The following is a 23249-nucleotide window of genomic DNA, read 5'->3' as shown; positions in this document are numbered from 1 at the left end:
CTAAATTTACATTAATCTAAACTTTAAATAAATTGTAATTTAATCAATTAAATTCAACTAAACTAAGTTTTTGTTTTAACTAAATTTTTCAGTGCAGAATTCTTTTTCGTTTTTATTTAAATAATAATACTAATAATAAATGATGCTTAAATTTCAAGACATTTTTTAAACTAGTAATGTATTTTTTAGGCAACCTCAAAGTTCGTAATGTTCATTTCTTTCTATTGCTTACTTTTTAGTTATAGTATTAGTCATGTTATAGTTCTATTCAAAGCAATTTGAATTGATCGTGGTGCGTGAAGGGTTACGGTTAGAAAATAATTTATAACAATTGTGCTTGATAATAAAAATAATTATGAAATATTTCTTAACACAAAAAAGTAGTTAATGTTTTGATTATGCAAATAAAAATAATTATCATGAATAATTATAGAAAAAATATTCTTGCTGAACTGAATAAAAAAAAGAACTTCACAGCAGTTTTCTGGAACTTAGGTTCCTTTATATTTTATGTACCCTTAGGAAAATGTGCCATAGGTTTGCCATAAAAAATGCCATAGGATATTCCTATGGGGTTTTGCCTATGGCAAAATTTCGCCATACACTTTTGCCATACATGTATGGCAAAATTTTGCCATACGTATATGGCAAAATTTTACCATAGGCAAAACCCCATAGAAATATCCTATGGCAAATTTCTGCCATACATGTATGGCAAAATTTTGCCATAGGCAAAACCCCATAGGAATATCCTATGGCATTTTTTTATGTGGCAAAATTTTGCCATACGTATATGGCAAAAGTGTATGGGAAAATTTTACCATAGGCAAAACCCCATAGAAATATCCTATGGCATTTTTTTATATGGTAAATTTTTGCCATTAAACTAAGATTTGCTACAGCTTATGACGAAATATTTTTCCATAGGCTATGGTACACTTTTGCCATACATCTATGGCAACATTTCTCGTTGATATTTTATCATACATCAAAAAATAGATACTTACAATAATCGTTCGCAATGTATATTAAAAATGCAAAACTTAATAATTGTAGAATAAATATATATCCAGAAAGCTTTTTTTAAGAAAAAATTCTTTGATAAACTTCTCCTGTATCACTTGCAGAATCCTTTCTGAATGTTGTTCTCATTCAAATAAATTTTATATGGTTAGTACTAACCATTAGAAAATGGGTCCGGCCGCCGGAGCGAGTGGGGAAAGTATTGGTTATGTTGATTAGGGACAAAATATATTGAGTACAGGCAACCAATATTTGTTTAAACTGTAAAAAACAAGAAAATAGAAAGTGAGTCTGGAGGTCGGAGCGAGTATAAAAACGTTAATTTGATTGATTGGTATCATAATTAGTTAGATGAGCGTCAGATATTAGAGGAACCTAAAAGAAAGCAAATTTAAATAATGGTCCGATGGTCGGAGCGAGTATGAAATTTTTTTAAATTTTGATAAGTGATACTAAGCTAAAAATTAAACAGACTACTAAAACAATAAAATACTATGAAAACTCAAAAGATAAAGAGTGGGGCCGGTGGTCGAAGCGAAATTAGTTTAAAATAGACCAAACTGGACAAAAGCCGAATATGTAACGGTGCTGCCAGTGGTGGCATGTGAACAAAATTTTATCGCTAAAAAAGATGGTATTAGACTATGAAAAGCTAAGAATAGAAAACAGGCTAAATTAGTTGATCCCCTACTAGTGAGGGATATAAAACTCAGAAAATTTATGTTGAGTTGTGTTAAGCACAGTTAGAAAAGAGAACGCAATATCGAAACATTGGTAAGTACAAAACATGTTTAATACATGATTAAAATTGGTAAAATTAATAATTGCTATTTACACTTGGTCAGGGATAGTAAATAAAAATTAATTGGGTATAGGGCATCGCTATGACGAAAAAGTTGTAAACTTAAGGAGAGATTAAATTGTTAAAAGCATTATTGGTAACAGCAGAAGATGATTTGGCCAGGGACTGTTCCGTTGATAATATTGAAGCAAAATAATTGTCAACCAGTAATCCAGCAAATCTAGTTAAGTGATGACCCTAAGCTATGTATAAATATGAAACAGAACATTGTACAAATATAAGTGGATAGTTAAGAAATATTAATTGTAAGATAGTAAAACACAGAGACATGATAAAAACAATTTAATGGCAAGCAAAAATTAAACACAAAATAAAAATATAAAGCCCTAACGTATGTAAGATAATGTAAAAAAGCATTGCAAGAACCTAAGTGGAATTGAAATAAAAAACTAATGAGAATGTAAACGCTGACTTTGATATTGATATATGACAGCAATAAAATTTAATTATCACCGAACAAGTTAAAAGAATTAAAAAAAATTTAATTATTAAAGAAATGATGATCTGGCTTGATCATAAGCACTTAACTGCGTTTTTCATCATGAAGATTGTTTACAAATTGCTATGGGGAATAGAACACCATTAATTGAAAAGTGTTGTGACTTTAAAAATTTATATAAAATCAGAGGGAGGGGATAAAATAAAAAGGAAGATGTCGTTTCATCAGAAACAGTTGAGAGAAAGAAATATAAAAATGTTAGATAAAAATATAAACAGCAAGATATTAATTAAAGTGTACTATGTCAGCGTTAACAAATAGCAAAATTTAACACAGCGAAAACATATACCCAATCGCGACACATTTTAAAAAGATAACGATAATAAAAGTACCAGACAGCTGAAAATTAAAAACTTTATAAATTCAGATAGATAATCGCATAAGCGTTTGCAATAAAGTGTTTTTGACCAAGAATGAGATCGAAAAAATATTAAAATAAGTCGCCAAAGTTAGCGAAAGATTCCACTTGTAGTGGATGACACGTTAATATGGCGGTCTGATACGCTAAGCCTAAAAGAATAGAACATCGGATTTCAAACACTCAAAAATTGGAAAATTGGCCACCCAGTGGCCGGAAAAGACTCACCAGGAATCCTTTGTGGGACTACATGTTGAATTTAATTAACTTCGGGGTGAAATAATGGATATTTATTTCTTTTAGAACATGTTTTTGAGGACTCCATAGAAGTTGTTGTTTCGTTGGTGGAGATCTAAATCAGCTTTTCTCTATGGTATACTGCCATACAAATCTTTAAGGTTACCATTGGCCTATGGTATACTGCCATACGAATTTCTGTGGTTGCCATAGGCCAATGGTGACGTGCCATACAAATCCTTATGGTTACCATTGCTCTATGGTATACTGCCATACAAATCTTTATGGTAGCCATAGGCTTTTGGGGTTTTGCCATACAAATCTCTATGGTAACCATAGGCGTATGGTATCTTGCCATATAAATTTCTATGGTAGCCATAGGCTTATGGGGTTGCGCCATACAAATCTCTATGGTAACCATAGGCGTATGGCATCTTGCCATACAAATTTCTATGGTAGCCATAGGTTGCCATAGATTACCATAGGCTTCTCTATGGTAAATTTTCCTAAGGGTAGGCATTAAAAGTAATATATTATTGTTATTTAAGGGGGCAGCTTTCCAATTAAAAATTAATTCAAAGAATATCACATTGAAACCACACTATTTTGAATATAAACAAAATAATATGAAACGCACTTTTCTTTAAAGTTAGAATATTTAATGGGAAAAATATTGGTTTGTGCTAAAAGAATAGCAATAATCAACATTAAGCTATTTGAGTAAACGCTTGGGTAATAAAACTAGTCCATAACATACTTTTTATTACTAAGCAAAAAAGTCAATTTTTTTTTTTTTTTTTTTTTTTTTGGCTAAGCACTTGATCATATGAAGTGTACAAAACTGTAATTTACAAATAGCAACGTAAAATAACTGTGTATTTATTTTTAGAGGTAAATATTCACAGTATTTAATAAATAGGAATATTTATTTTCCAATTGAGGTTTAAACTCCACTCATGAAATTCTCTATCTCATTCACAAAATACATGAAGTGGTGAGCAAATAAATGATCTATAATAAATGCCCAGTCATTATTATTTATAATGAATGCTCTATAATAAATTATAGCATTGACACAGCAATTGAAACGTTAGTAGAGGAAGGTGGAGGCTGAGATGAAACAAATTTTAAAGCTTTTAAGGAACTTTAAAAGATAAAATGAATACTAAAGCCTTTTTAAGGCACATAGAAATCCTGGAAAGTACTAGATTTAAATGTCAACACTTTGAAAATACAATGAGTAAATATATAATTACTTGTTGCTTTTTAGCTGGGTTTGAAAAAAACCAACCCGCCTGGGTTTTATTAAAAAAACCCGGGGGAAATTGGCTTTTTTCTGTGTAAATATTTTTATTTATTAAAAAGTGTCGTATAAGCTTAAAAATAGAAATAAATCCAAAAAGTTATTTTAATTTTGTTATATGTATTTTATGTTAAGTTTAAATAGCGCATTATCACTAGTATATGTTTGAATATTCTTTAGTGTTAAGTAAATAATGTTTCACAATTTTTAACTCAAGCATTGTAAAATATAAATGCAGTAATATAAAAGGAACAAGCTTATGAATCTTTTTGTTTTTACACACATTTATTTACTATATTTATTAAACATAAATATATACATTATAAAATTATAATCTGTAAATATTTATAATCAGTAAAAACTAAAATTTAATATGACTTTTGACTTTAATAAAAAACTGAAATAAATATTTAATGGTCTTCTATGTTTTTATATAAGATTAATTGAAATTAAAATTACGTATAATTATAAAGAGTATCAGGTACTTGTCCCATTTTTTTCAAATAAATGAAGAGAGAAAATGATAAAGAAAATGATTTCATTTTTAGATAAATAATTTTAAAAAGTTCTCTAATAAAAAGTTTTAGCTTACTTATTTAGAGTCAGAAAATAAAACTGTTTAAATTTGCTAATGTATCACTTAGTAAAATTGAACACATTTGAAAAATTGATCTTTTCAGACTGTATTATTTAAATTTCTATTTGATTTAATATCATTTTCAACAATGGACTAATTGCTAAAATAAAATCTATTACTCCGTTTGAAGAATGTTTAAACACATACAGCTCTAGTTCAACGAAGTTCGATTTGTTTTGGTTGTACCAATATGGCGCCGCGGTTGCGGTTAAGGCTTCACAAGTTTACGGGCATGCCGTCTCCTCCTATTTATTACTCTATGCGCCACACCGGCCCTCAACAAGGCATTATGGTCTGGGGTGCCATTTCCTTTGACAGCCGGACCCCTTTGGTCATCATTAGAGGTACACTTATTGTACAGCGGTACGTCGACGACATCCTAAGACCTGTTTTGCTACCGTTCCTTTTGCAGCACCCTGGGCTAGTTTTTCAGCAAGACAATGTCAGACCACATACGGCACGTGATGCTATGAACTGTCTGCAAGCTTGTCAAACTCTTCCTTGGCCTGCCAGATCACCAGATCTCTCTCCCATCGAGCATGTCTGGGATATGATGGGAAGGTGATTGCATCTGGCACGGAATGTTAATGACCTCGTTCGACAATTGGATCGAATTTGGCAGGAAATACCGCAAGAGACCATCCGGGAGCTTTATCGGTCTATGTCACGCCGTGTGGCAGCTTGTATCCAGGCTAGAGGCGGGTCAACACCTTATTGAACTTGTTTCTGTAACACTTCAATAAATTATTCAATTGTTCTGAAATTTTAATCATTTACTATTCTGTACATTGTCTTCCTATCCACCAGTTTTCGTTTCAATCGGACAACTCCTTCTTGGTGCGTCGATTTCTTTGTTATAGAGTGTAGTTTTAGTTTGGTTGCACCATAAACTGGTAAATATGATCGATAAATACATTCATGGCGCAATCGATTGCACCAAACTTTCGGATTATGCTAGGCACAAGCTTTAACTATGACCGATAACTTCTTTTGTAATTGTTGACTAATGGCGGATGTTGTTGTCGAAGCTTGCTATCATCTCACGTAAGTTGTCTTTGAAATTGTGTATTTCCTTTGCAGGTAAGTAAACTTTTCTTATTTACTTTTTTTGTAAACTTTTCTTTTATTAATTACTGTTTATTTCTTTCATGTCATCTTTAAAAATTTAGTTGTTTGTTCTAAAAGAGTTAGTTTCGAATTTCTTCTCAAAAACTATAGTTGTTGTATGTATAATTAAATATTTTAAAATCCATATTAGCTCTTTTTCAGTAAATAAATGCAATACCAGTGACAAATAAGCAGTGAATACGGCAATATTTTAACATCATAGCGTGCTTCCAAATTTACAGTTGGAGAAAATTTTCTAAATCTGCGTTTTAATTGCGCAGCAAAATATACAGTATTTTCCTTTAGGATTAAAACTTTTTATTAATATTTGTGCTTCTGTTTTGATTTCCATGTGGCATCATTCTATATCGTTTATTTTTGTTTATCATGTCACATAATTACATGAATTTTTATCTATGCATTCTTAAATTGGTTTTGAAGTAAAATTTTCGAAAGCAAATTAAATTCCATTTTACCTCAATTTAATACTGAAGAGAAAGGCAGGTTGTCATAGAAACTGGGCGACTATTTAAGTTGGCTGGTTGCACGAGGAAGCAGACAAACAGAGAAAGCGGCCAATATTGGCGTTAAAGAAAATAAAGTGCTATTAATTCTTTTTTCGCCAATAATCTTACTAAAATTTAGAACAAAATACAGAAAAGATCAAAATATTTTTTGAGTATTTAGAAGGAAACTAATTTCTTATTCTGATTTTTAAAAAACAGATTTTCTTCTTATTTTTTTACCTAAAAGAAACTAATTTAAAAAATAAAATATTGTCGTTAAAAAATTTTTTTTTGATAAAATCTTAGTAAAAAATACATTGATGCTCATAAATACTTTAATTTATATACTTACTTTTCTACTCAACATCTTTTTTGCTTTCTTTTTATTCAGTTTCCTGCGTATTGATTTAGTTCACATTGGTGTTTTGCGGGAGAGTGAAAATTCAATACAGGAAAACAAAACATATGTATGCTTTATAATATTAACAGTTCTTTTTTTTTTTTTAAAAAAAAAGTTCTCTAAACATTTTTTTCTCGCTTATCAGAAATTTTTATCAATGCTTTTAATAATTCCTTATAAATATTAATACTACATATCAACCAGGATCGAGAATTAGTAGGAAATGTTATCACAGCGCATTCCCTGTGAACTGGGTGGTGTTCTAGCACACTTGACCTGGTAAGTCAATTTTTTTCTTATACAAACTATTATTTTTTAAAATAATTTCTAAATTATTTTTTTTTTCAAATATCTTCTGAAAATTTCTGAGAATTCTTTAAGCATTTCTTAAATTAAATTTATAAAGATTTTTTGAATATTTAATTTTTATTTTTTTAAATATAATATCTTTCTTTGAAGTTTTTAACTTTTTGAACGTTTAATCTTTTAGTGGTTAATATCAAATTTAGAATCACTTAATCAGCGATTGTTCAAGTCAAACAAATATATTAGAAGAAAAATAAACCTTGCATTGACATAAATGTTAACTTGATATTGTACAATAATACAAAATTGCAAGTATCAAAAAATGTGCTTTTGCAGTGTATAGCGCTCCCACATAATATTAAAAAATATATTATAATGATGATAAAGTAATGAAAAGAAAGGAAAAAATCATAGACTCCTCTTGTTGACTTGTCTACACAACATCCAATTGTTCGAAAATATAGATTGGACGACCAAACGAAACGAATTCTGTTGACAGCTAAAGTAGCAGAACCGTAATCCAAATTAGGTATCCGCGTTCCTCAACTTATATTGTAAGCTGGAAGAAGTCACCGAACACGTACGTGTTGCCTTACCATTTGGAAAGATCTTAAACCTATTACGAGTCTGATAGTTTTAACTCAATAAACGCCGCTATATAAACCGTTGAGAAAAAATTGGAATTTTGGTATGTTTTAAGGTGTAATATACATTTCTAATCATATCAGCTTTAAATTTTTGAAGAAAATTTAATTGGTTTAAATATATAATAGGATCCCAAAATGGGAGACTTGGCGTTTAATGGGAATAACATAGCTCACTTACACACTACGCTACAAGTTGAGTGTTTAGTTTCATTAGTTGTATATATTTTGATAAAAATCGCCAAATCTGTTTTAATGGGATCAATAAAGTTAAATATGAAATCGACATGCTTGAATGAAGAAGCAAAATAGTTCATAAATATTTTTACCTGTTTTATTATTATTCTTTAAATTTGCCTGTTTTACATTTTTTTATGAAACAAAATTGTACAATTTTTGTGAAGCATTACTTTACATTTTTCACAGCACAAAGGAGTGTTCTTTTCGCACAACTTACATTTTGACTACTTACCAGTCTGCGTAATGAAGTTATTAACTCCATCAAAACATGTGTTGATATTTACTTGCCCATGCGGTCCAAGTCCATTCGGCACAGTCTCCAGTCCCATGACTACATCTCGAAGAAATTTTAATCGTGACATCTGTCCATTAACCTCACGATGAACCCTCCGTGCTGCTAAAACAGCCATGTGAATAGTGTTGGTGAAAAAGGTCCACAACTTTTTACCCTTTATTTTGGGTCTGTAAGTACTCAATCGGTCAAGAAGATCAACACCGCCAATGTTCCGATTATATGAGGCAACTATTCCAGGTTGAGGTAAATCAATCTTCTTTCTGAACTTTCGGTATCAACATTTTACATGTCCTATTGGTTCATTTCCTTTAAAATTTGATGCCAGGCATACAATTTTATTGTCTTTCCATTTTACAACACTAACACTCTTTGTTGTAACACAGACGTAATACTACAAGCACGTAAAACTACATTCATCACCTGAGAATTCGACAGAATCTAATGCTTCCGTATAATCCAATGCTTGTTGTACAGTTAAAAACTTGCAAGCCATTTTTAAAAAGTTCCTTAGAGAAAAAGAGCCACACTCACGGAACGATTAGATCAAAGTACTGAGAATAAAAAAATTTATCGTACATTGTGAAACATTCCATGTGACAGAATTGAAAATGGGAGCGGTCACAATAAGAATTTTTTTTTTCTGAAATTATTTTCATTTGAAATAAAGAAAAACGATTTTGATAAAATTTAGGCAATTTCTAAACATAAAATTTACATTTCGAACCTTATGTGAAAATTTCTATTAAAACTAAAAACTTTCAACAGTCGATAAAAAAATATAAAAATTATGCATGTGAATTGCTCAGCGATAAAAAAATTCTTATACAAACGTTCCCAAAATGGGACACTTGGCGCTTAATGGATTTTAAATAAGCAGTATTGGATGGATAGCTAATATAGGTGTTATTTCCTTTTGTATAACATTCTAAAAAAGGTTTTTTCTTACCGTGTTTAATCTGAAATAATTGCCACCATCTTTTCCATTGAGATAAACTATAATTTTAAGCAGTGCTTAAAGGACATGTAGTTATACAAACTGTTGTAAAAGTGTTTGTTTCCGTATAAAATATTAATAACACGTCATTCTTAATAACAAGTAACCAATGAAGTTGTAATTAGTTACTTGTTATCTACAAATGAAAACATTATTTTTCTGCTTAAAATTAAAGTTATCATGATTAATTATAATTATTAATTGAATCATGTCATGAAACCAAACATCCTTAGCATGAATTTGAGTCGTACAAAATATGATTTAATTATAGCTTTGTAGTTTCTTCAAATAATCAACTAACGTGATAATCTAATATATATAATTCTCTTACGTGGCTCCCAAACTTTGGCTGTATTTCTTTACCGCTGGTGGCAACAGTTTTCATTTTTAGGGAAGTACTTTGCACAACTAAATAAGATTTTTGTTCACAACACTTAAACATTTACTTTATTCTTCATATATACAGAGAACAGTCGGCAAAGAATTCTGTTAGGTTAAACAACATTTCGCTAAAAAGAACGAATTCTAAAAGAAATAAAAAATAAACAATTTAAAAAATATAAATGCTGTTGCCAGCCATAGAATTTTTTGAAAGTTAACTTAGCAACATAAATCAAAATGACATAGAAGCGCAACTAGATCAAAATTATGATATCTGAGCGCTTGACGTAACAAATCCTTCAATTCTATAAGTGTTGTATCGCCAAATGCCCAGATTAACAATTATGTTTTTAAAGAAATTATATAAAAAGTTTCAAACAAAAAAACGTCTATCCAGCTACTTCTGCAACTGCTTCTTGAAGAACTTGACTCATTGATTAAATATATTGTTTTAATTTTACAGTACTAACTTTACTTCTACTTACATTATTGCTATGACCCTCTTTCATTACATTTTACAACTTCATGCTAAATTTGAGGACCTTAAGTTGTTTTGTGGTTGAATACTGAGATTTAGAAATGTGAACATAAAAAAATAATATTTAGGGGTTAAGAGTAGCCTCAAAAAAATTTTAATTGTATTGCTGACATCAAAACTAAAACTTTATATATATATATATATATATATATATATATATATATATATATATATATATATATATATATATATATATATATATATATATATATATATATATATATATATATATATATATATATATATATATATATATATATATATATATATATATATATATATTATATGCATTTTACAACTTCATATTAAACTTCTGTTGCGTGCCTGAATACTGACATTTTTAGAACAAAATTAAGGTTTAGAATTGCCTCGGGTTGGAGAGCCAGCGAGCAGGGGGGTGAAGCCTCCTAGTTATGTTTTATTACAATCCAGATTTGATAACGTTAGCAACGTAAAAAAAAATAAGAAATGATGTATTTTGTAGGTAAACGGCGTGCAAACATTATTAATCTGAGGAACAATTTTTTGTTACATTTATGCAAATACTTGATCAAGATTTAGTTGAGGGTGGGGATTTCAAATCTAAAATTAGTTTCAACCCTAAAGCTGCAGATTTTTTTAAATTGCACTTTAAACTTATTTTTTGTCGAAATAAAGTCTAAAAACGTTATTTACTAACAGGGGGTGGACTCGCAAATGTAACGACAATCATCTAGGAGATTCAGAGTATGTCGTTAAAATAAAAATTGCATAGAAGCAACCCATACCTGGAAACATCGCCATATGCTTGAAAGGTTTTTCTCCTATTATAACCCGTTTAGAAGTACAAAAAGATATAGTTCATAATAGAGAAGCACCCTTAGTGGCTTTTGACGACATTATTAGGTAAAGGTTTAGTATTCCGTTTGTAGTTATCGCAAAATTAACGCACCCTTTATCACAATCATTTATCGCAATTTTATCGCAAAATTTACTCACCCTGTTCTATAAAAAATTTTTAAAATAGCTCGCTTCGACAAAAAATAGATTTAAAATGTCATTTAAAAAACTTTAGCTTGGAGAGAAAAAACGATGACAGATTCAATCTCAGCGACGTGAAAATATCTTTAGTCTGTAAAACAAGTCTCTTGCAAAAGGAAACAAAAGAAAATTATTTCCCAGTATAATCTATATATTATGATTTATAAGATAATCGAAACTAAATAACTTACACGTTAAATTTTATTTTTAAATTCCAGGAAGCCAGTATTGGAAATTGTGAAAATTATTTATAAACGTTTGAACAATTTATACTGTGAATCTAATGTCATCTAACAAGTTCCTTTGAAATTATTACTTTCTCATCCCCGATGTCTAGAAGATCTAATCTACTAGAACAAACACACTTATTTTCTTCACAATTCCCTATTGCTTTGTAGTTTCTAAGTTGACACTGTTACATACATACAGCACAAAACTTCATGCACTTCAGCAACGGAAACTAGAAACAAAATTTAAACAATGTATGAAAAAAATATCAATAGTGGTATGTGTATGAAAAGAATTTCCCTCTAGGCGGGGGTCGACAAGGATGGATGACTGAATGCAAACAATAACAAGGTTCCTTAAACTGCAAGAAATTTAAAAAACTTCCTAATGATGATAATAAGCGGTGTATCTCTAATGTTACGAGGCAATCTGTGAAAAGGTTTACATTCTATGCAGATTTCGTGCTGGGGAAAATAGTTACATTTACGCATAATTTTCACTATTTATAAGAGCTTTCTACAATTTACAAACTCTAAAAGATTTTGCGTCTTAAACTGATTAATCTAAAGATAAAATAAAATAACGTGGTATGTTTTAAATAATGCAAATTCATTATTATTGTCTGGCTTGCTCTTTCAAATTTAGGCGTAAAAGTAACTCAGGAGTATTAATCTGGCAAATATTGACGTCTAGTTCTACTTGTGCTTAGTTTTACATGTTGAATCATCCATTGTTACGAGATTTAACTATGTCAAATCATTTAACTATGAGTCAATAGTTAAAACAAATTCTGACTCGATTCGTGACTGAAAGAAAATAAGAGGAGAGGAAGCTTCTCTTTTTTCAAATGCAGTCTTTCTTTTTTTCATAGGAACAGACGGCCTTAGACTTCGTTGCAAAGGGAGTTCTTTTTATAGATAAACTGTACAATTTTTATCGGATATATTTTATATACATAAATTTGAACTATTCACATTTTTATACATTTTAAGTACATAAAAATTTAAAACTTTTGAACGAAATGAAAATAATTCATTTTAATGTAAGTATTTTCAAGTTAAATTTAAAAGTATTACTTATTACGTTATGTAACAACCAGTTCTCAACGCATGCCCGAAAAATAAACACCCTGCATTAAGAAATGAAAACAAATCGTAGCAGATTCAATATTTTGGTGGATTTGAGTTACTGGTAACTACTTCTGACAAACAGACATCTCGTTCAAAATTCTTGTTAAGCAGTTCTATCAATTTGCATCTGAAAATTTAAAATAAAGCCTATTTTAGAAAAAAAAAACTTACAACAGAGCTTTATATGCACTATCTACAACTAAGAATTTAGAGACTCAAGCATATCGGTGGATTTACTGTCTGGGGCTGTTTCTCTCAGTATAGACTAAGATTCAGCCATGGTTAACTCATTTCCGAACCCTACTGCACTAATTTGGAAGACTTCCTACATTGTGGAAGTTTTGCAGTTTCGTTTGATATTACTTTCGTTCTGATAAATCTGTGCGATTGATTTTGTGACGCTACACCCATCCAAAATCAGAAAAGGAAATTACAAAATAAGGCCTTTTTCAAACCAAGCGGAGCACTAACAGACACCATGCAAATAACTTACTCGAAATGTAAAGTAAGCTAAGATTTAAAATAATTTTTCCTTATGTCATTGGTCCTAGCAAGATGATACATAAAAAATCTCTACTAAACTTAATAAACTGACTTCGAAATATAACTTTCAGTTCATAATTTATCGTAGTTTTTAGTACTCAACTAGCATTCTAAATATTTGATTAAAATATGTGTATATGCATTTATTGGTCTTATTTAAATTTTGCTCTTTGCTGCCATAGCTAAAATGGAGAAGAATAACGGACGCTTTCGTTATGCTTTTGCTCATCAACTAATCTAATTTAATTTTTCTTCCAGTTGTCGTCACCGAAGTGGAAGCGTACCATGAATGCCCTGATCATGCACTCCATTGCTCTGATCATTGTGACGGAAATGGAAAATGTGAGACCAGTACGCTTGCCGTAATGAAGAAAAGTGAAGTCACCATAGACGTCGTACTTTATGGTAACAACACTATATTTACCTCTGGTTATTATAAATCATAGAATTAACATGAAACTATGGTTTGGATTGTCGTTGATTCTTATTGAAGATAATTTAAATGTTATAATAACTGTACAAACAAAATTTTAAATGAAAAAAATCTCTTCGAGATATAAGTATTTTTTTGTTTTTATTAGATTTAATTCTTTTTTAGTTACCAACAAAATGCCTTTTTTTTACAAATCTGAAATACAATATTCATTAAAACATTTACGAAATCATGACATTTACCGTTCTTCAATCGTTCCACACTGTTAGAATTCTTAATTGCTGGCTTAAGTTTTCTTCTACTAAAATCATTCAACACTGCTCTTCACCTTCCGAAATTGATTCTTGGGTGTTACTCTAAATTTTCAAAAATTCCAGTATTTTAGTTAATAATTTTTCTAGTATCCTACCGTATTTTGAAGTATACTTTAATTTAATCTGTTGCACCCTTTGGTTCCCGCAAAATCTCCTCACACATGTTTCTTAACCCCCCTCCCCCTTGTAATTTCCTTGTTCAAACTTGTTTCCTCTGTCCCTATTAGTTAAACTACTTTACACGTGTTTTTTACTTGCTACAAATCTCTTTACTTATACCTTCATTTGACGTTTAAACAGTGAGGAAAGTTCTTGTTTATGAAACTGAAACTATAGTATGTCCATTTATGTACTTTCATTTGTGATTTATTTAGTTGCTTTTTGTTTTAGTCTATATAGCACAAAGTACAACCTTTCATTTGTTGATTGATATCAGTAGTTAGCAAAACAAAGCCAGAAATCTTTGGTTGTCATAATAATAACTAACAAAATTTATAAGATTTTTTAATCTAAAAACTATTTATTAATATTTTATTCGATAGTATTTTTAAACTGTCCTATATTGATAACGAAAATATTTAAAATAAATTTGTAAAAATAAAGTTATCTTCAATTATTTTTAAACTACTATACTCTTTATACCAAAGCCTTATCTTAATCGCAGGTAATTTTGCAATATATTAGAAGTGAAATTAACAATCGTGACAATCTTGTTGAAATTTTTAATCTAACTTAAAATTGAAAGTTAACCGCACAAGCTATACCCCCTAATTAAAATATAATTCTGTTATATTATCTTATAATGCTACATTTTGATATGTTTGCAACGTTTCCCAATCCCTAAACAGTAAGAAAGTTACCTTCGCTGATCAGTAGTTGCCAGTTTTGGTGCTGAGGTAAATTGAAATTGTTTACAGTACTTGTAGTCACATTTTTTACATAAAATGTTTCAAAAATGCTCTAGGAATTACACATAACTGCTTACTAATATCTCTTACGCTACGTAAAACATTTAAAGAAATTTTATAGTAAACGAATATCAAATAAGAATTTACAATACAAGTTTGTGGATGACGTTGCAACTAAATCTGAGGAAACAAATCTATTAGTCGGGGAAGAAATTTAGCATGTTTAAATTAAATTTTTTTAACTACATAATGTTTAATTTCGATTCATAAATCCGTTTAACACCTAGAAACATGATATGGGTCATTCTCACGAAAACTGACATTTTTCAGTTCATAAAATCCCAAAAAAGTAAAGTGAATAAAAAGCTCTGAAACTTTTTATATTAATAGAAATATGTAATGGCATTATAAAGAAAGTATATATCCTATAAATTATACTTAATATTTAAATTAATTAATTTTTTAAATAATTAATTTATAATTAATTAATTTATAATAATTAATAATTATTATTTTATTTAATAAATAAATAAATTAATTTAATAAATTAATGTATTAATTTTTTAATTTATTTTTCAAATTAATTAATAAGTAAATTAATTATTTTCACTATTTAAAAAGTGAGGGAATGACACTAATAGTGAGGGAATGATATTTTATTTTAATACATGTTTTTATCTAAGTTACATCTACCTAAAGTTCGAAAATGATAACATACTAAGTATATCTAATATTTATTATAATTTAGTCTTATATATTTAATAGTTTTTACAGGTTTGGAAAATAAAATTGGCTGGCACGATTGAACAAAAAAAATTTGATAATATACTCATCTTGAATCATTCCCTCTCTTCAGCGTCATTCCCTCACTTTATACACTAGTGAGGGAATGACGAATTCAATAAAATTTAAAAATAACAGTTAGGCCTAATTAATTTCTGAAGTCAATCACATACAATTATATTCATACAAGAAAGCAACATATAATTATCCACTTTCTCGATGAAGTTGTATTTTATTTTACTCTAAAAAGTGACATGAGGGAATGACAAATGTAAAAAATTTTACCTGGTTTGATTCATTCAAATTTATTCCACAGCAAAGCTTCTTTAAGTTGAAGATGGAAACATACTGCAATTTTGTTCTATGATGCCAGTTGTTAACTTCTGAAGTTTTTATTAAAATATTTTTATTCTAAGAAGATTGCAGGTGATAAGAACATTGTTGTGAGGGAATGACGTGAAACACTGGGGACAAAGTTTAAAATAGTGCTGTGTTAATATTGTTATCAGAAATTAAATATAAAATTGATTTTCTGAATTCTATATTTCAGTATTCTGAAATAAAAAACACGAATTTGTAAAAAAAAAATTTTATTTCAGAAACAATTTTTTTCTCTTTTTAAATCAGCAGTGGGGACAAGTGAGGGAATGACATATTGGTATATTTTAATTACCTAAAATAAATAAAAAATAAAAATTCATAATTTTATTTTTATTCTTTTGTTAGCTTGCATTCCGAAGGACACTTTCCCTGAAATTTTTTTTTTCGTAAGCTGTAAGACAAACATAAAATATACTGGGGACATGAAAATGACTGTTTTTGTGAGAATGACCCATATATTCTCAGAAATCATAGGGCTTGCGAGCGCCAGGGATCTAGGGGTGAATCTCCTTAGTCAAAGAAGTATGCTTCAATATATTTGCATTTAAAACGTATTTTATTATATTCTTTTATTTAAAATTATCAGTGAAATTACTAGACATAATTAAAAATATTAGTAATATCACAGATTCCAATAAAATCTTTAATAACAGCAAACTTGCTCCTAAAACGTGATCCTACATGTCTCAACAACAAACATTTAGTAATTTAATATTTTATCTTTCTAAAGTTAATGACAGTTTATGTAAGAATTATTTCATGCAAATGTTGAATTGGATTTAATTTCATTGAAGAGTAATTCATTATACCCCAGTATTTCTTACTGAAATTGATAAACTGCACTGTAAATACTGTGGTGTAATGCCCTCTAAGATGTCATAAAAAAACATTTATTTGGATGGATTTACTTAAATGGATTTACTTATTTAAAATATGTATTCCTTTTTCGTACTCTTCTTAGTAATCTTTTAATCATTTGAACGATTCTCTCCCACCACCCACCCCACCATGCTGCAGTGGGTGGGTTGAATTTCCACTGTATCCTAAATATTGAAGCATCATTAATGATTTTCTCCCAGTCAATTAATTGCAACAGATTATCCGTTCCAACGAAATTACTTCCATTGTCACTGTACATTATTTTGAGCCGTCCTCGTCGAGCAATGAATCTCCTGAAACCTAACATGAAGCAGCTTGTTGACAGGCTTTGAATGAGTTCCAGATGCAAGGCTCGATATACGGCGCAAGTAAACAGGAGAATCCAAGCTTTTTTGCCATCTTTCAAATGAAGCGGGCCTGCTAAATCTACCCCAGAAACTTCAAATACCAAAGAATCACGAATTCTATCTTCTGGTAAGGGCGTTGGAAAAGATTCCACTCCCCTTGAATCATGTCTCCTGCATCGAACACATTTTAAGATCACTCTTGGGATGGTTTTTCTCCCTCTCAAGATTCAAAATTGTTGTCGGATATCAGCCAACACAAATTGTACTCCATCATGTAAAGACTTCAAGTGTCTCTCGATCATCAATTTATCCACAATCTCATGTTTTGACGGAAGAACAATCGGGCACAAACAATTATCATCATCACTTCTTCTGGTGATTTTTGTCTTTTGTCTGCGAATACCGTCGTTGTCAATAAAAGTGCAAAGATTTTTTACATCTTCTTCCTTCAATGATTCACGTTGCACAAGCTCCATTAATTTTTTCTCCGCCGATTCTAATTCATTCACTGAAAGAACCCTTTCTTTCTGAATTTTGATTTTTCGGGTATTATTGATAAAACGGTACATCCAAGCAATCATTCTCAATATTTGTGAGTACTTAGAAAAACGACTGCAGTACTATTGAACATCTGCATCATTACAAACAAGAGAAGAAATAATAATTTTTCGTCTTTCTTTTAAAACATCCTCCTCTTCTTCATTGAATTCATTTTTTGGCCATTCTTCTACATGCAATTTCAACCATGATGGTCCCTCCCACCACTTTTATTTTAAGAAGACTTTAGCGGAACAACCTCTGGAAGATAGGTCTGCTGGGTTCTGCTCCCCGGGTAAGTGTCTCAATGAATTCTTTTCCGTTAATGATCGGATTTCTTTTACTCGATTATTGATGAACACACCCCAGTTCTCTTCTCTGTTAATCCAACAAAGAGCGGTTGAAGAATCGGTCCAGTAAATGATAGGTACTTCTTTTAGATCCATCGCTTTTATTGTTATCGAAGAAAGACGTGCTCCAATGCAATAGGCAAGTAATTCCAACCGCGGAATAGTCATCTTGTGTAGTGGAGCTACTCTACTTTTGGCTTGTATAAAATGTAAGGATACCTTTTCTTCTTGGACCTTTCGAAGGAATATAACTGTGCTGTATGCGAGTTTACTGGCACCACAAAATACATGAATACTAAATTCAGTTTTTAAATCACTCATACCTAAGCATCTTGGAATTTTGATATCATTCAATAAGGACAAATCATCATACCAGGTCTCAAACTCTTTTCGGTATATTTCTGGTAATTCTGTATCCCATCCTATTTTAAGAGTCCACGTGTGATGTACTATGATTTTAGGAGGTAGAGTGACTGGGCACAAAATACCAAGAGGATCAAAAATCTTTTGAACTGTAGACAAAACACATCTTCTTGTTAGGATAGGTTTCACTTCTATAATATTGTTCAAATCGCAAAAGATGCTATCTTACTGTTTGTCCCAGATGTAACCATGCACTATGTAACAATTGGTTCGATTCCTGAATAAATTTCTCAAGCTTGCGTTGACTAGGTACTGAAATTATGCAATTGTCAACATAAAAAGACTTTTTCAAACTATCAGCAGTGTCCTTAATATCTGATGGGCCTGCTTCTAGAATTGCATTTTTTACTGCAGACAAAAGAAAAGGACTACACGTGAGTCCAAAAACTACTCTATTGTGTCTAAAAATCTTAAATTTTTTCTTTTCAAAATCTTCCCACCAGAGGAAACGAAGGAAGTCTCAATCTTCTTTAACAGCAGAAATTTACAGGAAGGCCTTCTTAATGTCTGATACTGCACCAATGTTGTCCATCCGAAATCTCATTAACAATGGTGGTATTTCTTCCAAAAGATTAGGTCCCTTTTCAAGACAGTCCTTCAGCGAAGGAAAACCTTTTTCATGGGAAGAGTCATCAAAAACTGGCCTGACACGAGCAGTAGAATGTTCCTTAAAAACTCCTCTGTGTGGTAGGTAGTGAGAAGATTCCCCGATTTCCGCTTCTGGCACCAATTCGATTATTTTAGAGTCATCCCAATCCTTAAAAACTGCATCATAATCTTCGTATCTGCCTTCAGCTTTGAGCTTCATTGAAGTTGAAATGCATCTTCTTTCAGCAACGGACTTATTTTGCCGGAGATAATCTTTAGTTTCCAACCATGGCAAATGAAATTCATAACGCCCATTTTCATTATTCGTGACTGTTTTCTGAAAATAATCCAATGCTGCTGTCTCTAACTCTTTTCTCGACTTTGTCTCTATAGGATCTCTTATATCTAAAATGTCAATATCCCATAGTTTTGTAATGCTACAGGTCTGAGAAAGGAGTGAATTTATGATGAGACTTGCAAATCCATTTTCAGTTTCTTTTGGAACTCTCCCCATAATGGCCCAGCCTAATTTTGTTTCTATAGTCGTTAAACCACATTCTAGTTCATACATGTTTCCAGAAAAAGTTGTCCACAGATGTCAGTTCCAATGCGCAATTCAATTTCTGATTGGCATTCACCGTAATCTGTTATCCAAATTTTCAGGTTTTTCAGCTCTTTCAACCAAGGTCCTTTTCGTAGTCTTGGCAACTTTCCGTAAATAACATTTTGATACAGAACTTGAAAAGTACAGCTGTAATTATCTTTCAAGTCTGCAATTGTTATGTTGTAGCATTTGTGAGATTCATTCTGTATAGTGGAAACTCCAAATAAAATATGTGTCAAATCTTTTGAGCCTTTTTCCACACAGCCCATTTTATGAACTGTTTCTTTTAGAATATACGACTGCTGTGAGCCACTGTCAATAATCGCACGAACAATCCGTTCTTTGGTGTTTGATTTTAACTTCACTAATAAAGTTTGAAAAAGAACCTCTCTAGAACAGCCAGTACTAGATAAAGAAGTTTTTTCGTTGTCACTTCTCTGTTCTTCATTTGACTTCTGATTGATTTCGAGCTCAGGGCACATCACAGTCTAATGTTTTTTTCCACAATTAATGCACTTTACAAATGTTTCACACGCTTTTGAACAGTGTCCTACCTTAAGACAGCAAAAACAAGCTTTTTCTTGTTTTATCTTTTCTAGTTTTTTTTCATAAGGCTTCCTGGATGCCAAAAAACAATCTTTACTTTCATGTATTTTTTGGCAAATAATACAATTGGCTAACTTTTCCTTTTTTTTTTTTTGGTTACCAGAAAATAAATCGTTTGGAGTTGGTACTACTTTATCATGTGCATTTGGCGATATTTTGTCTTTCGTCAATTTAGGCTTCTCGAAGTCAAAACCGCCAACAGCTATTGAAATTCTCTGTTCACTTTCTACCTCACTTCTCATAAATGACATCAGACCATCAAGTCTATCTTTCGGAGTGAGGCCAAATTTCGACTGTCTTTGCCACACTCTAAGAAGCTCCTCAGGAATTCATGACTCCACTAACGGGAAAAAAATTGCATCATACATTTTAGTGGTGATACCTAATGATTCCAAAGCCCTTAAGAGAAGAAAGTGAAAAAACTATTTGTGATTTTGTGTTTTGTATAACTAAAGATAAAAGTTCTCTAATGTAAAACTCAACTAAAACATCATCTTTGCCAAATCAAAATTTGAAGCTTTCTATGACTTTTGAATAGTTTTCGGCTGTTGCCGGATAACTTAAAACATGTTCTCTAGCACGAGAATTGTCGACCGTACACTGTATAAGACATTGAAATTTATCACCAGGATCTAAAGTTAAATCTTCTATTTTTTTTAAACAATGACCAAAATGATAACCAGCCTTTCATACTACCGTCATGTTTGGCAAGCTCAATTTTAGGAAGTTTGAATTTGCGATTTGGCTGTTCTAAGATTATCGATGAATTTTCTTCATTAAGCTCTTTAAAATATTCATCAAAAATTGTTTTAACTTCATAATAATTATTACAATATTCATCAATTGGGTATAATATGAAAAAAACACAACTACTTCGATTTAGTAGGAACAACATATGACGCAATGCTAAACGAATGGAATTTAGTTGTTGTTTATTTAGTTATTGTTATTAGTAGTTGTTGTTATTTGTCTTAGTTGTTGTTGTTTATTTAGTTGTATTTAGTTTCAATAACTTTTCTTTATAATGCAATAAAATCTGGCTCAGCAGCTATTTAAACGATCGAACACTTCGTTTGTTTATTTGTGGCTTGAAGTTAGGCTCGCAGAAAATGCCGTTCATGGGTTAAATTTAGTAGGAACAACACAACCTGTGACGTATGCTATATTATACCCAATTGACTTACTTTCATTTTCAATTTCTTCTTCTGTAATATCATCGGACTGCAGCATAAGTTCCAATAATTCGTTATTCAACTTTTGAAGTTATTCTTTCTTTATTTTCAACGTTTTAAATTTAGCTTTAACTTGTACCAAATCTTTGGTTTCGGTTGATTTCATTTCATTTAAAATCTGATTACTTAACCGAGTGAAGGAGCTTCGAACAATCTTCCGTTGTTTTTTAATTTTCTCCATTGTATTATTGAAAATACTTCATTCGCAAGTTCGGAATGCTTCTTAATATCACGTCCTCAGGTCACCAAAATGTCACGAGACTCTATCAGAAAGTAAATTATTCTGTCGTTCTCTACTTCTAATCTAAATAATAAATCAGACTAAATAATAAAACTTCTAGTAAAAAAAGAACAACATTTTATTTGCATAATAATTTTCAGACGATTATTTCTTGTTCCACAAAGAGAAGAATAAAAAACGTTGCCATGGCAACTCGGCAGTTTTAACAGAGAACAAAAGTTAGCTTTTAGCTTACATAAAAAGAATTACCAACTTTTAACACTATGTCCCATCTCCCTTGCACCGACTATAGTCCCGCAGTGGACTGATCGTTAAGACACGGTTCCCAGCAGATCACCGAAGTCAAGCATCACTGGCTACGGTCAGTGTGCGGATGGGTGACCACTTGGATCAGTCTGCGTAGGGACCGAGGGTGTGCGGTATTGGTCCTCGTTAAACTGTGCTACCGTAAAGTGCTCGACTTCCCGCGTAGGTCGTCGGGCTACCGAAGCGGGGGTGCCATCCCCTCCGCAGAGGATCAAAATTGTGGTGGCATGTCTTCGGATCATCCTCAGGGATGTCTCCCAGACCGTCGCCAATAGCCCATTGTGCAGCTCTAGTGCGACGTAAATTAACAACAACAACAACCTTGCACCGACTATAACACCACGTTCAAACTCACTTAAATCTGTATAACCTGGCATTGTAGCAGCAGTAACCGATCTAAGAACTATGCTAGACACTCGTTGTCTTATATATGCGTTGCCGATCGCAGTGCTGTACTTTGATTGGCTCCATACCCCTTTATTTGCATACCCAAGACAAAAAATCAAGATGGTTTTCCATTGATGGACCAACTTAAATATGATGGTAACCAACTTGAATTCCCAACAAAAACCATCATACAGCTTGATGTGACCATCAAACTTTCCCAACATCCCAAGGTAGGAATTGGCCGCTTTTCAAGTTGGACCAACATAGCATTCCCATCATGGAATGATGGATTTTTATAATGGGCCAACATAGCATTCCCATCATAGTGCAATGGTTTTTTATGTTGGGCCAACAAAGCATACCCATCATGGCAGGATGGATTTTCATAATGGGCCAACATAGCATGCCCATCATGGCATGATGGATTTTCATAATGGGCCAACATAGCATTTCTATCATGACATGATGGATTTTTATAATGGGACAGCATAGCATTCCCATCAAGGCTTGATGGATTTTTATAATGGGCCAACATAGCATTCCCATCATAGTGCAATGGTTTTTTTATGTTTGGCCAACATAGCATACCCATTATAGTATGCTGGATTTTTATAATGGGCCAACATAGCATGCCCATCATAGTATAATGGATGTTTAGAGGAACATAAAAAAAACCTAA

The 23249-nt window shown here is 31.3% G+C and overlaps 3 protein-coding genes across 3 annotated transcripts; all 3 read right to left on the bottom strand.

Annotated features, from left to right (window-relative positions):
- Nucleotides 1-8346: 8346 nt before the first annotated feature.
- Nucleotides 8347-17877, bottom strand: LOC139426600 (uncharacterized). The gene is made up of 3 exons (XM_071185911.1): nucleotides 17552-17877; nucleotides 17023-17467; nucleotides 8347-8682 (listed from the first exon to the last, which is right to left on the bottom strand). The coding sequence occupies exons 1-3, from the start codon at nucleotides 17875-17877 to the stop codon at nucleotides 8347-8349; spliced, it is 1107 nt and encodes a 368-aa protein (XP_071042012.1).
- Nucleotides 17878-18063: 186 nt separating this feature from the next.
- On the bottom strand, nucleotides 18064-18797 carry LOC139426596 (uncharacterized). The gene is made up of 2 exons (XM_071185906.1): nucleotides 18776-18797; nucleotides 18064-18695 (listed from the first exon to the last, which is right to left on the bottom strand). Exons 1-2 carry the CDS (start codon nucleotides 18795-18797, stop codon nucleotides 18064-18066), a joined length of 654 nt encoding a protein of 217 aa, XP_071042007.1.
- Nucleotides 18798-19090: 293 nt separating this feature from the next.
- On the bottom strand, nucleotides 19091-19708 carry LOC107445084 (uncharacterized). The gene has a single exon (XM_016059414.2). The coding sequence runs from the start codon at nucleotides 19706-19708 to the stop codon at nucleotides 19091-19093; it is 618 nt and encodes a 205-aa protein (XP_015914900.2).
- Between the last annotated feature and the right edge of the window lie 3541 nt (nucleotides 19709-23249).

Source organism: Parasteatoda tepidariorum, chromosome 3 (assembly GCF_982258835.1).
Source record: "Parasteatoda tepidariorum strain Cologne lab strain chromosome 3, Ptep-v5.0, whole genome shotgun sequence".
Classification (NCBI taxonomy): Eukaryota; Metazoa; Arthropoda; class Arachnida; order Araneae; family Theridiidae; genus Parasteatoda; species Parasteatoda tepidariorum.
The sequence above is the reverse complement of the archived record's forward strand: the minus strand, read 5'-3'. Positions and strand labels throughout refer to the sequence as shown.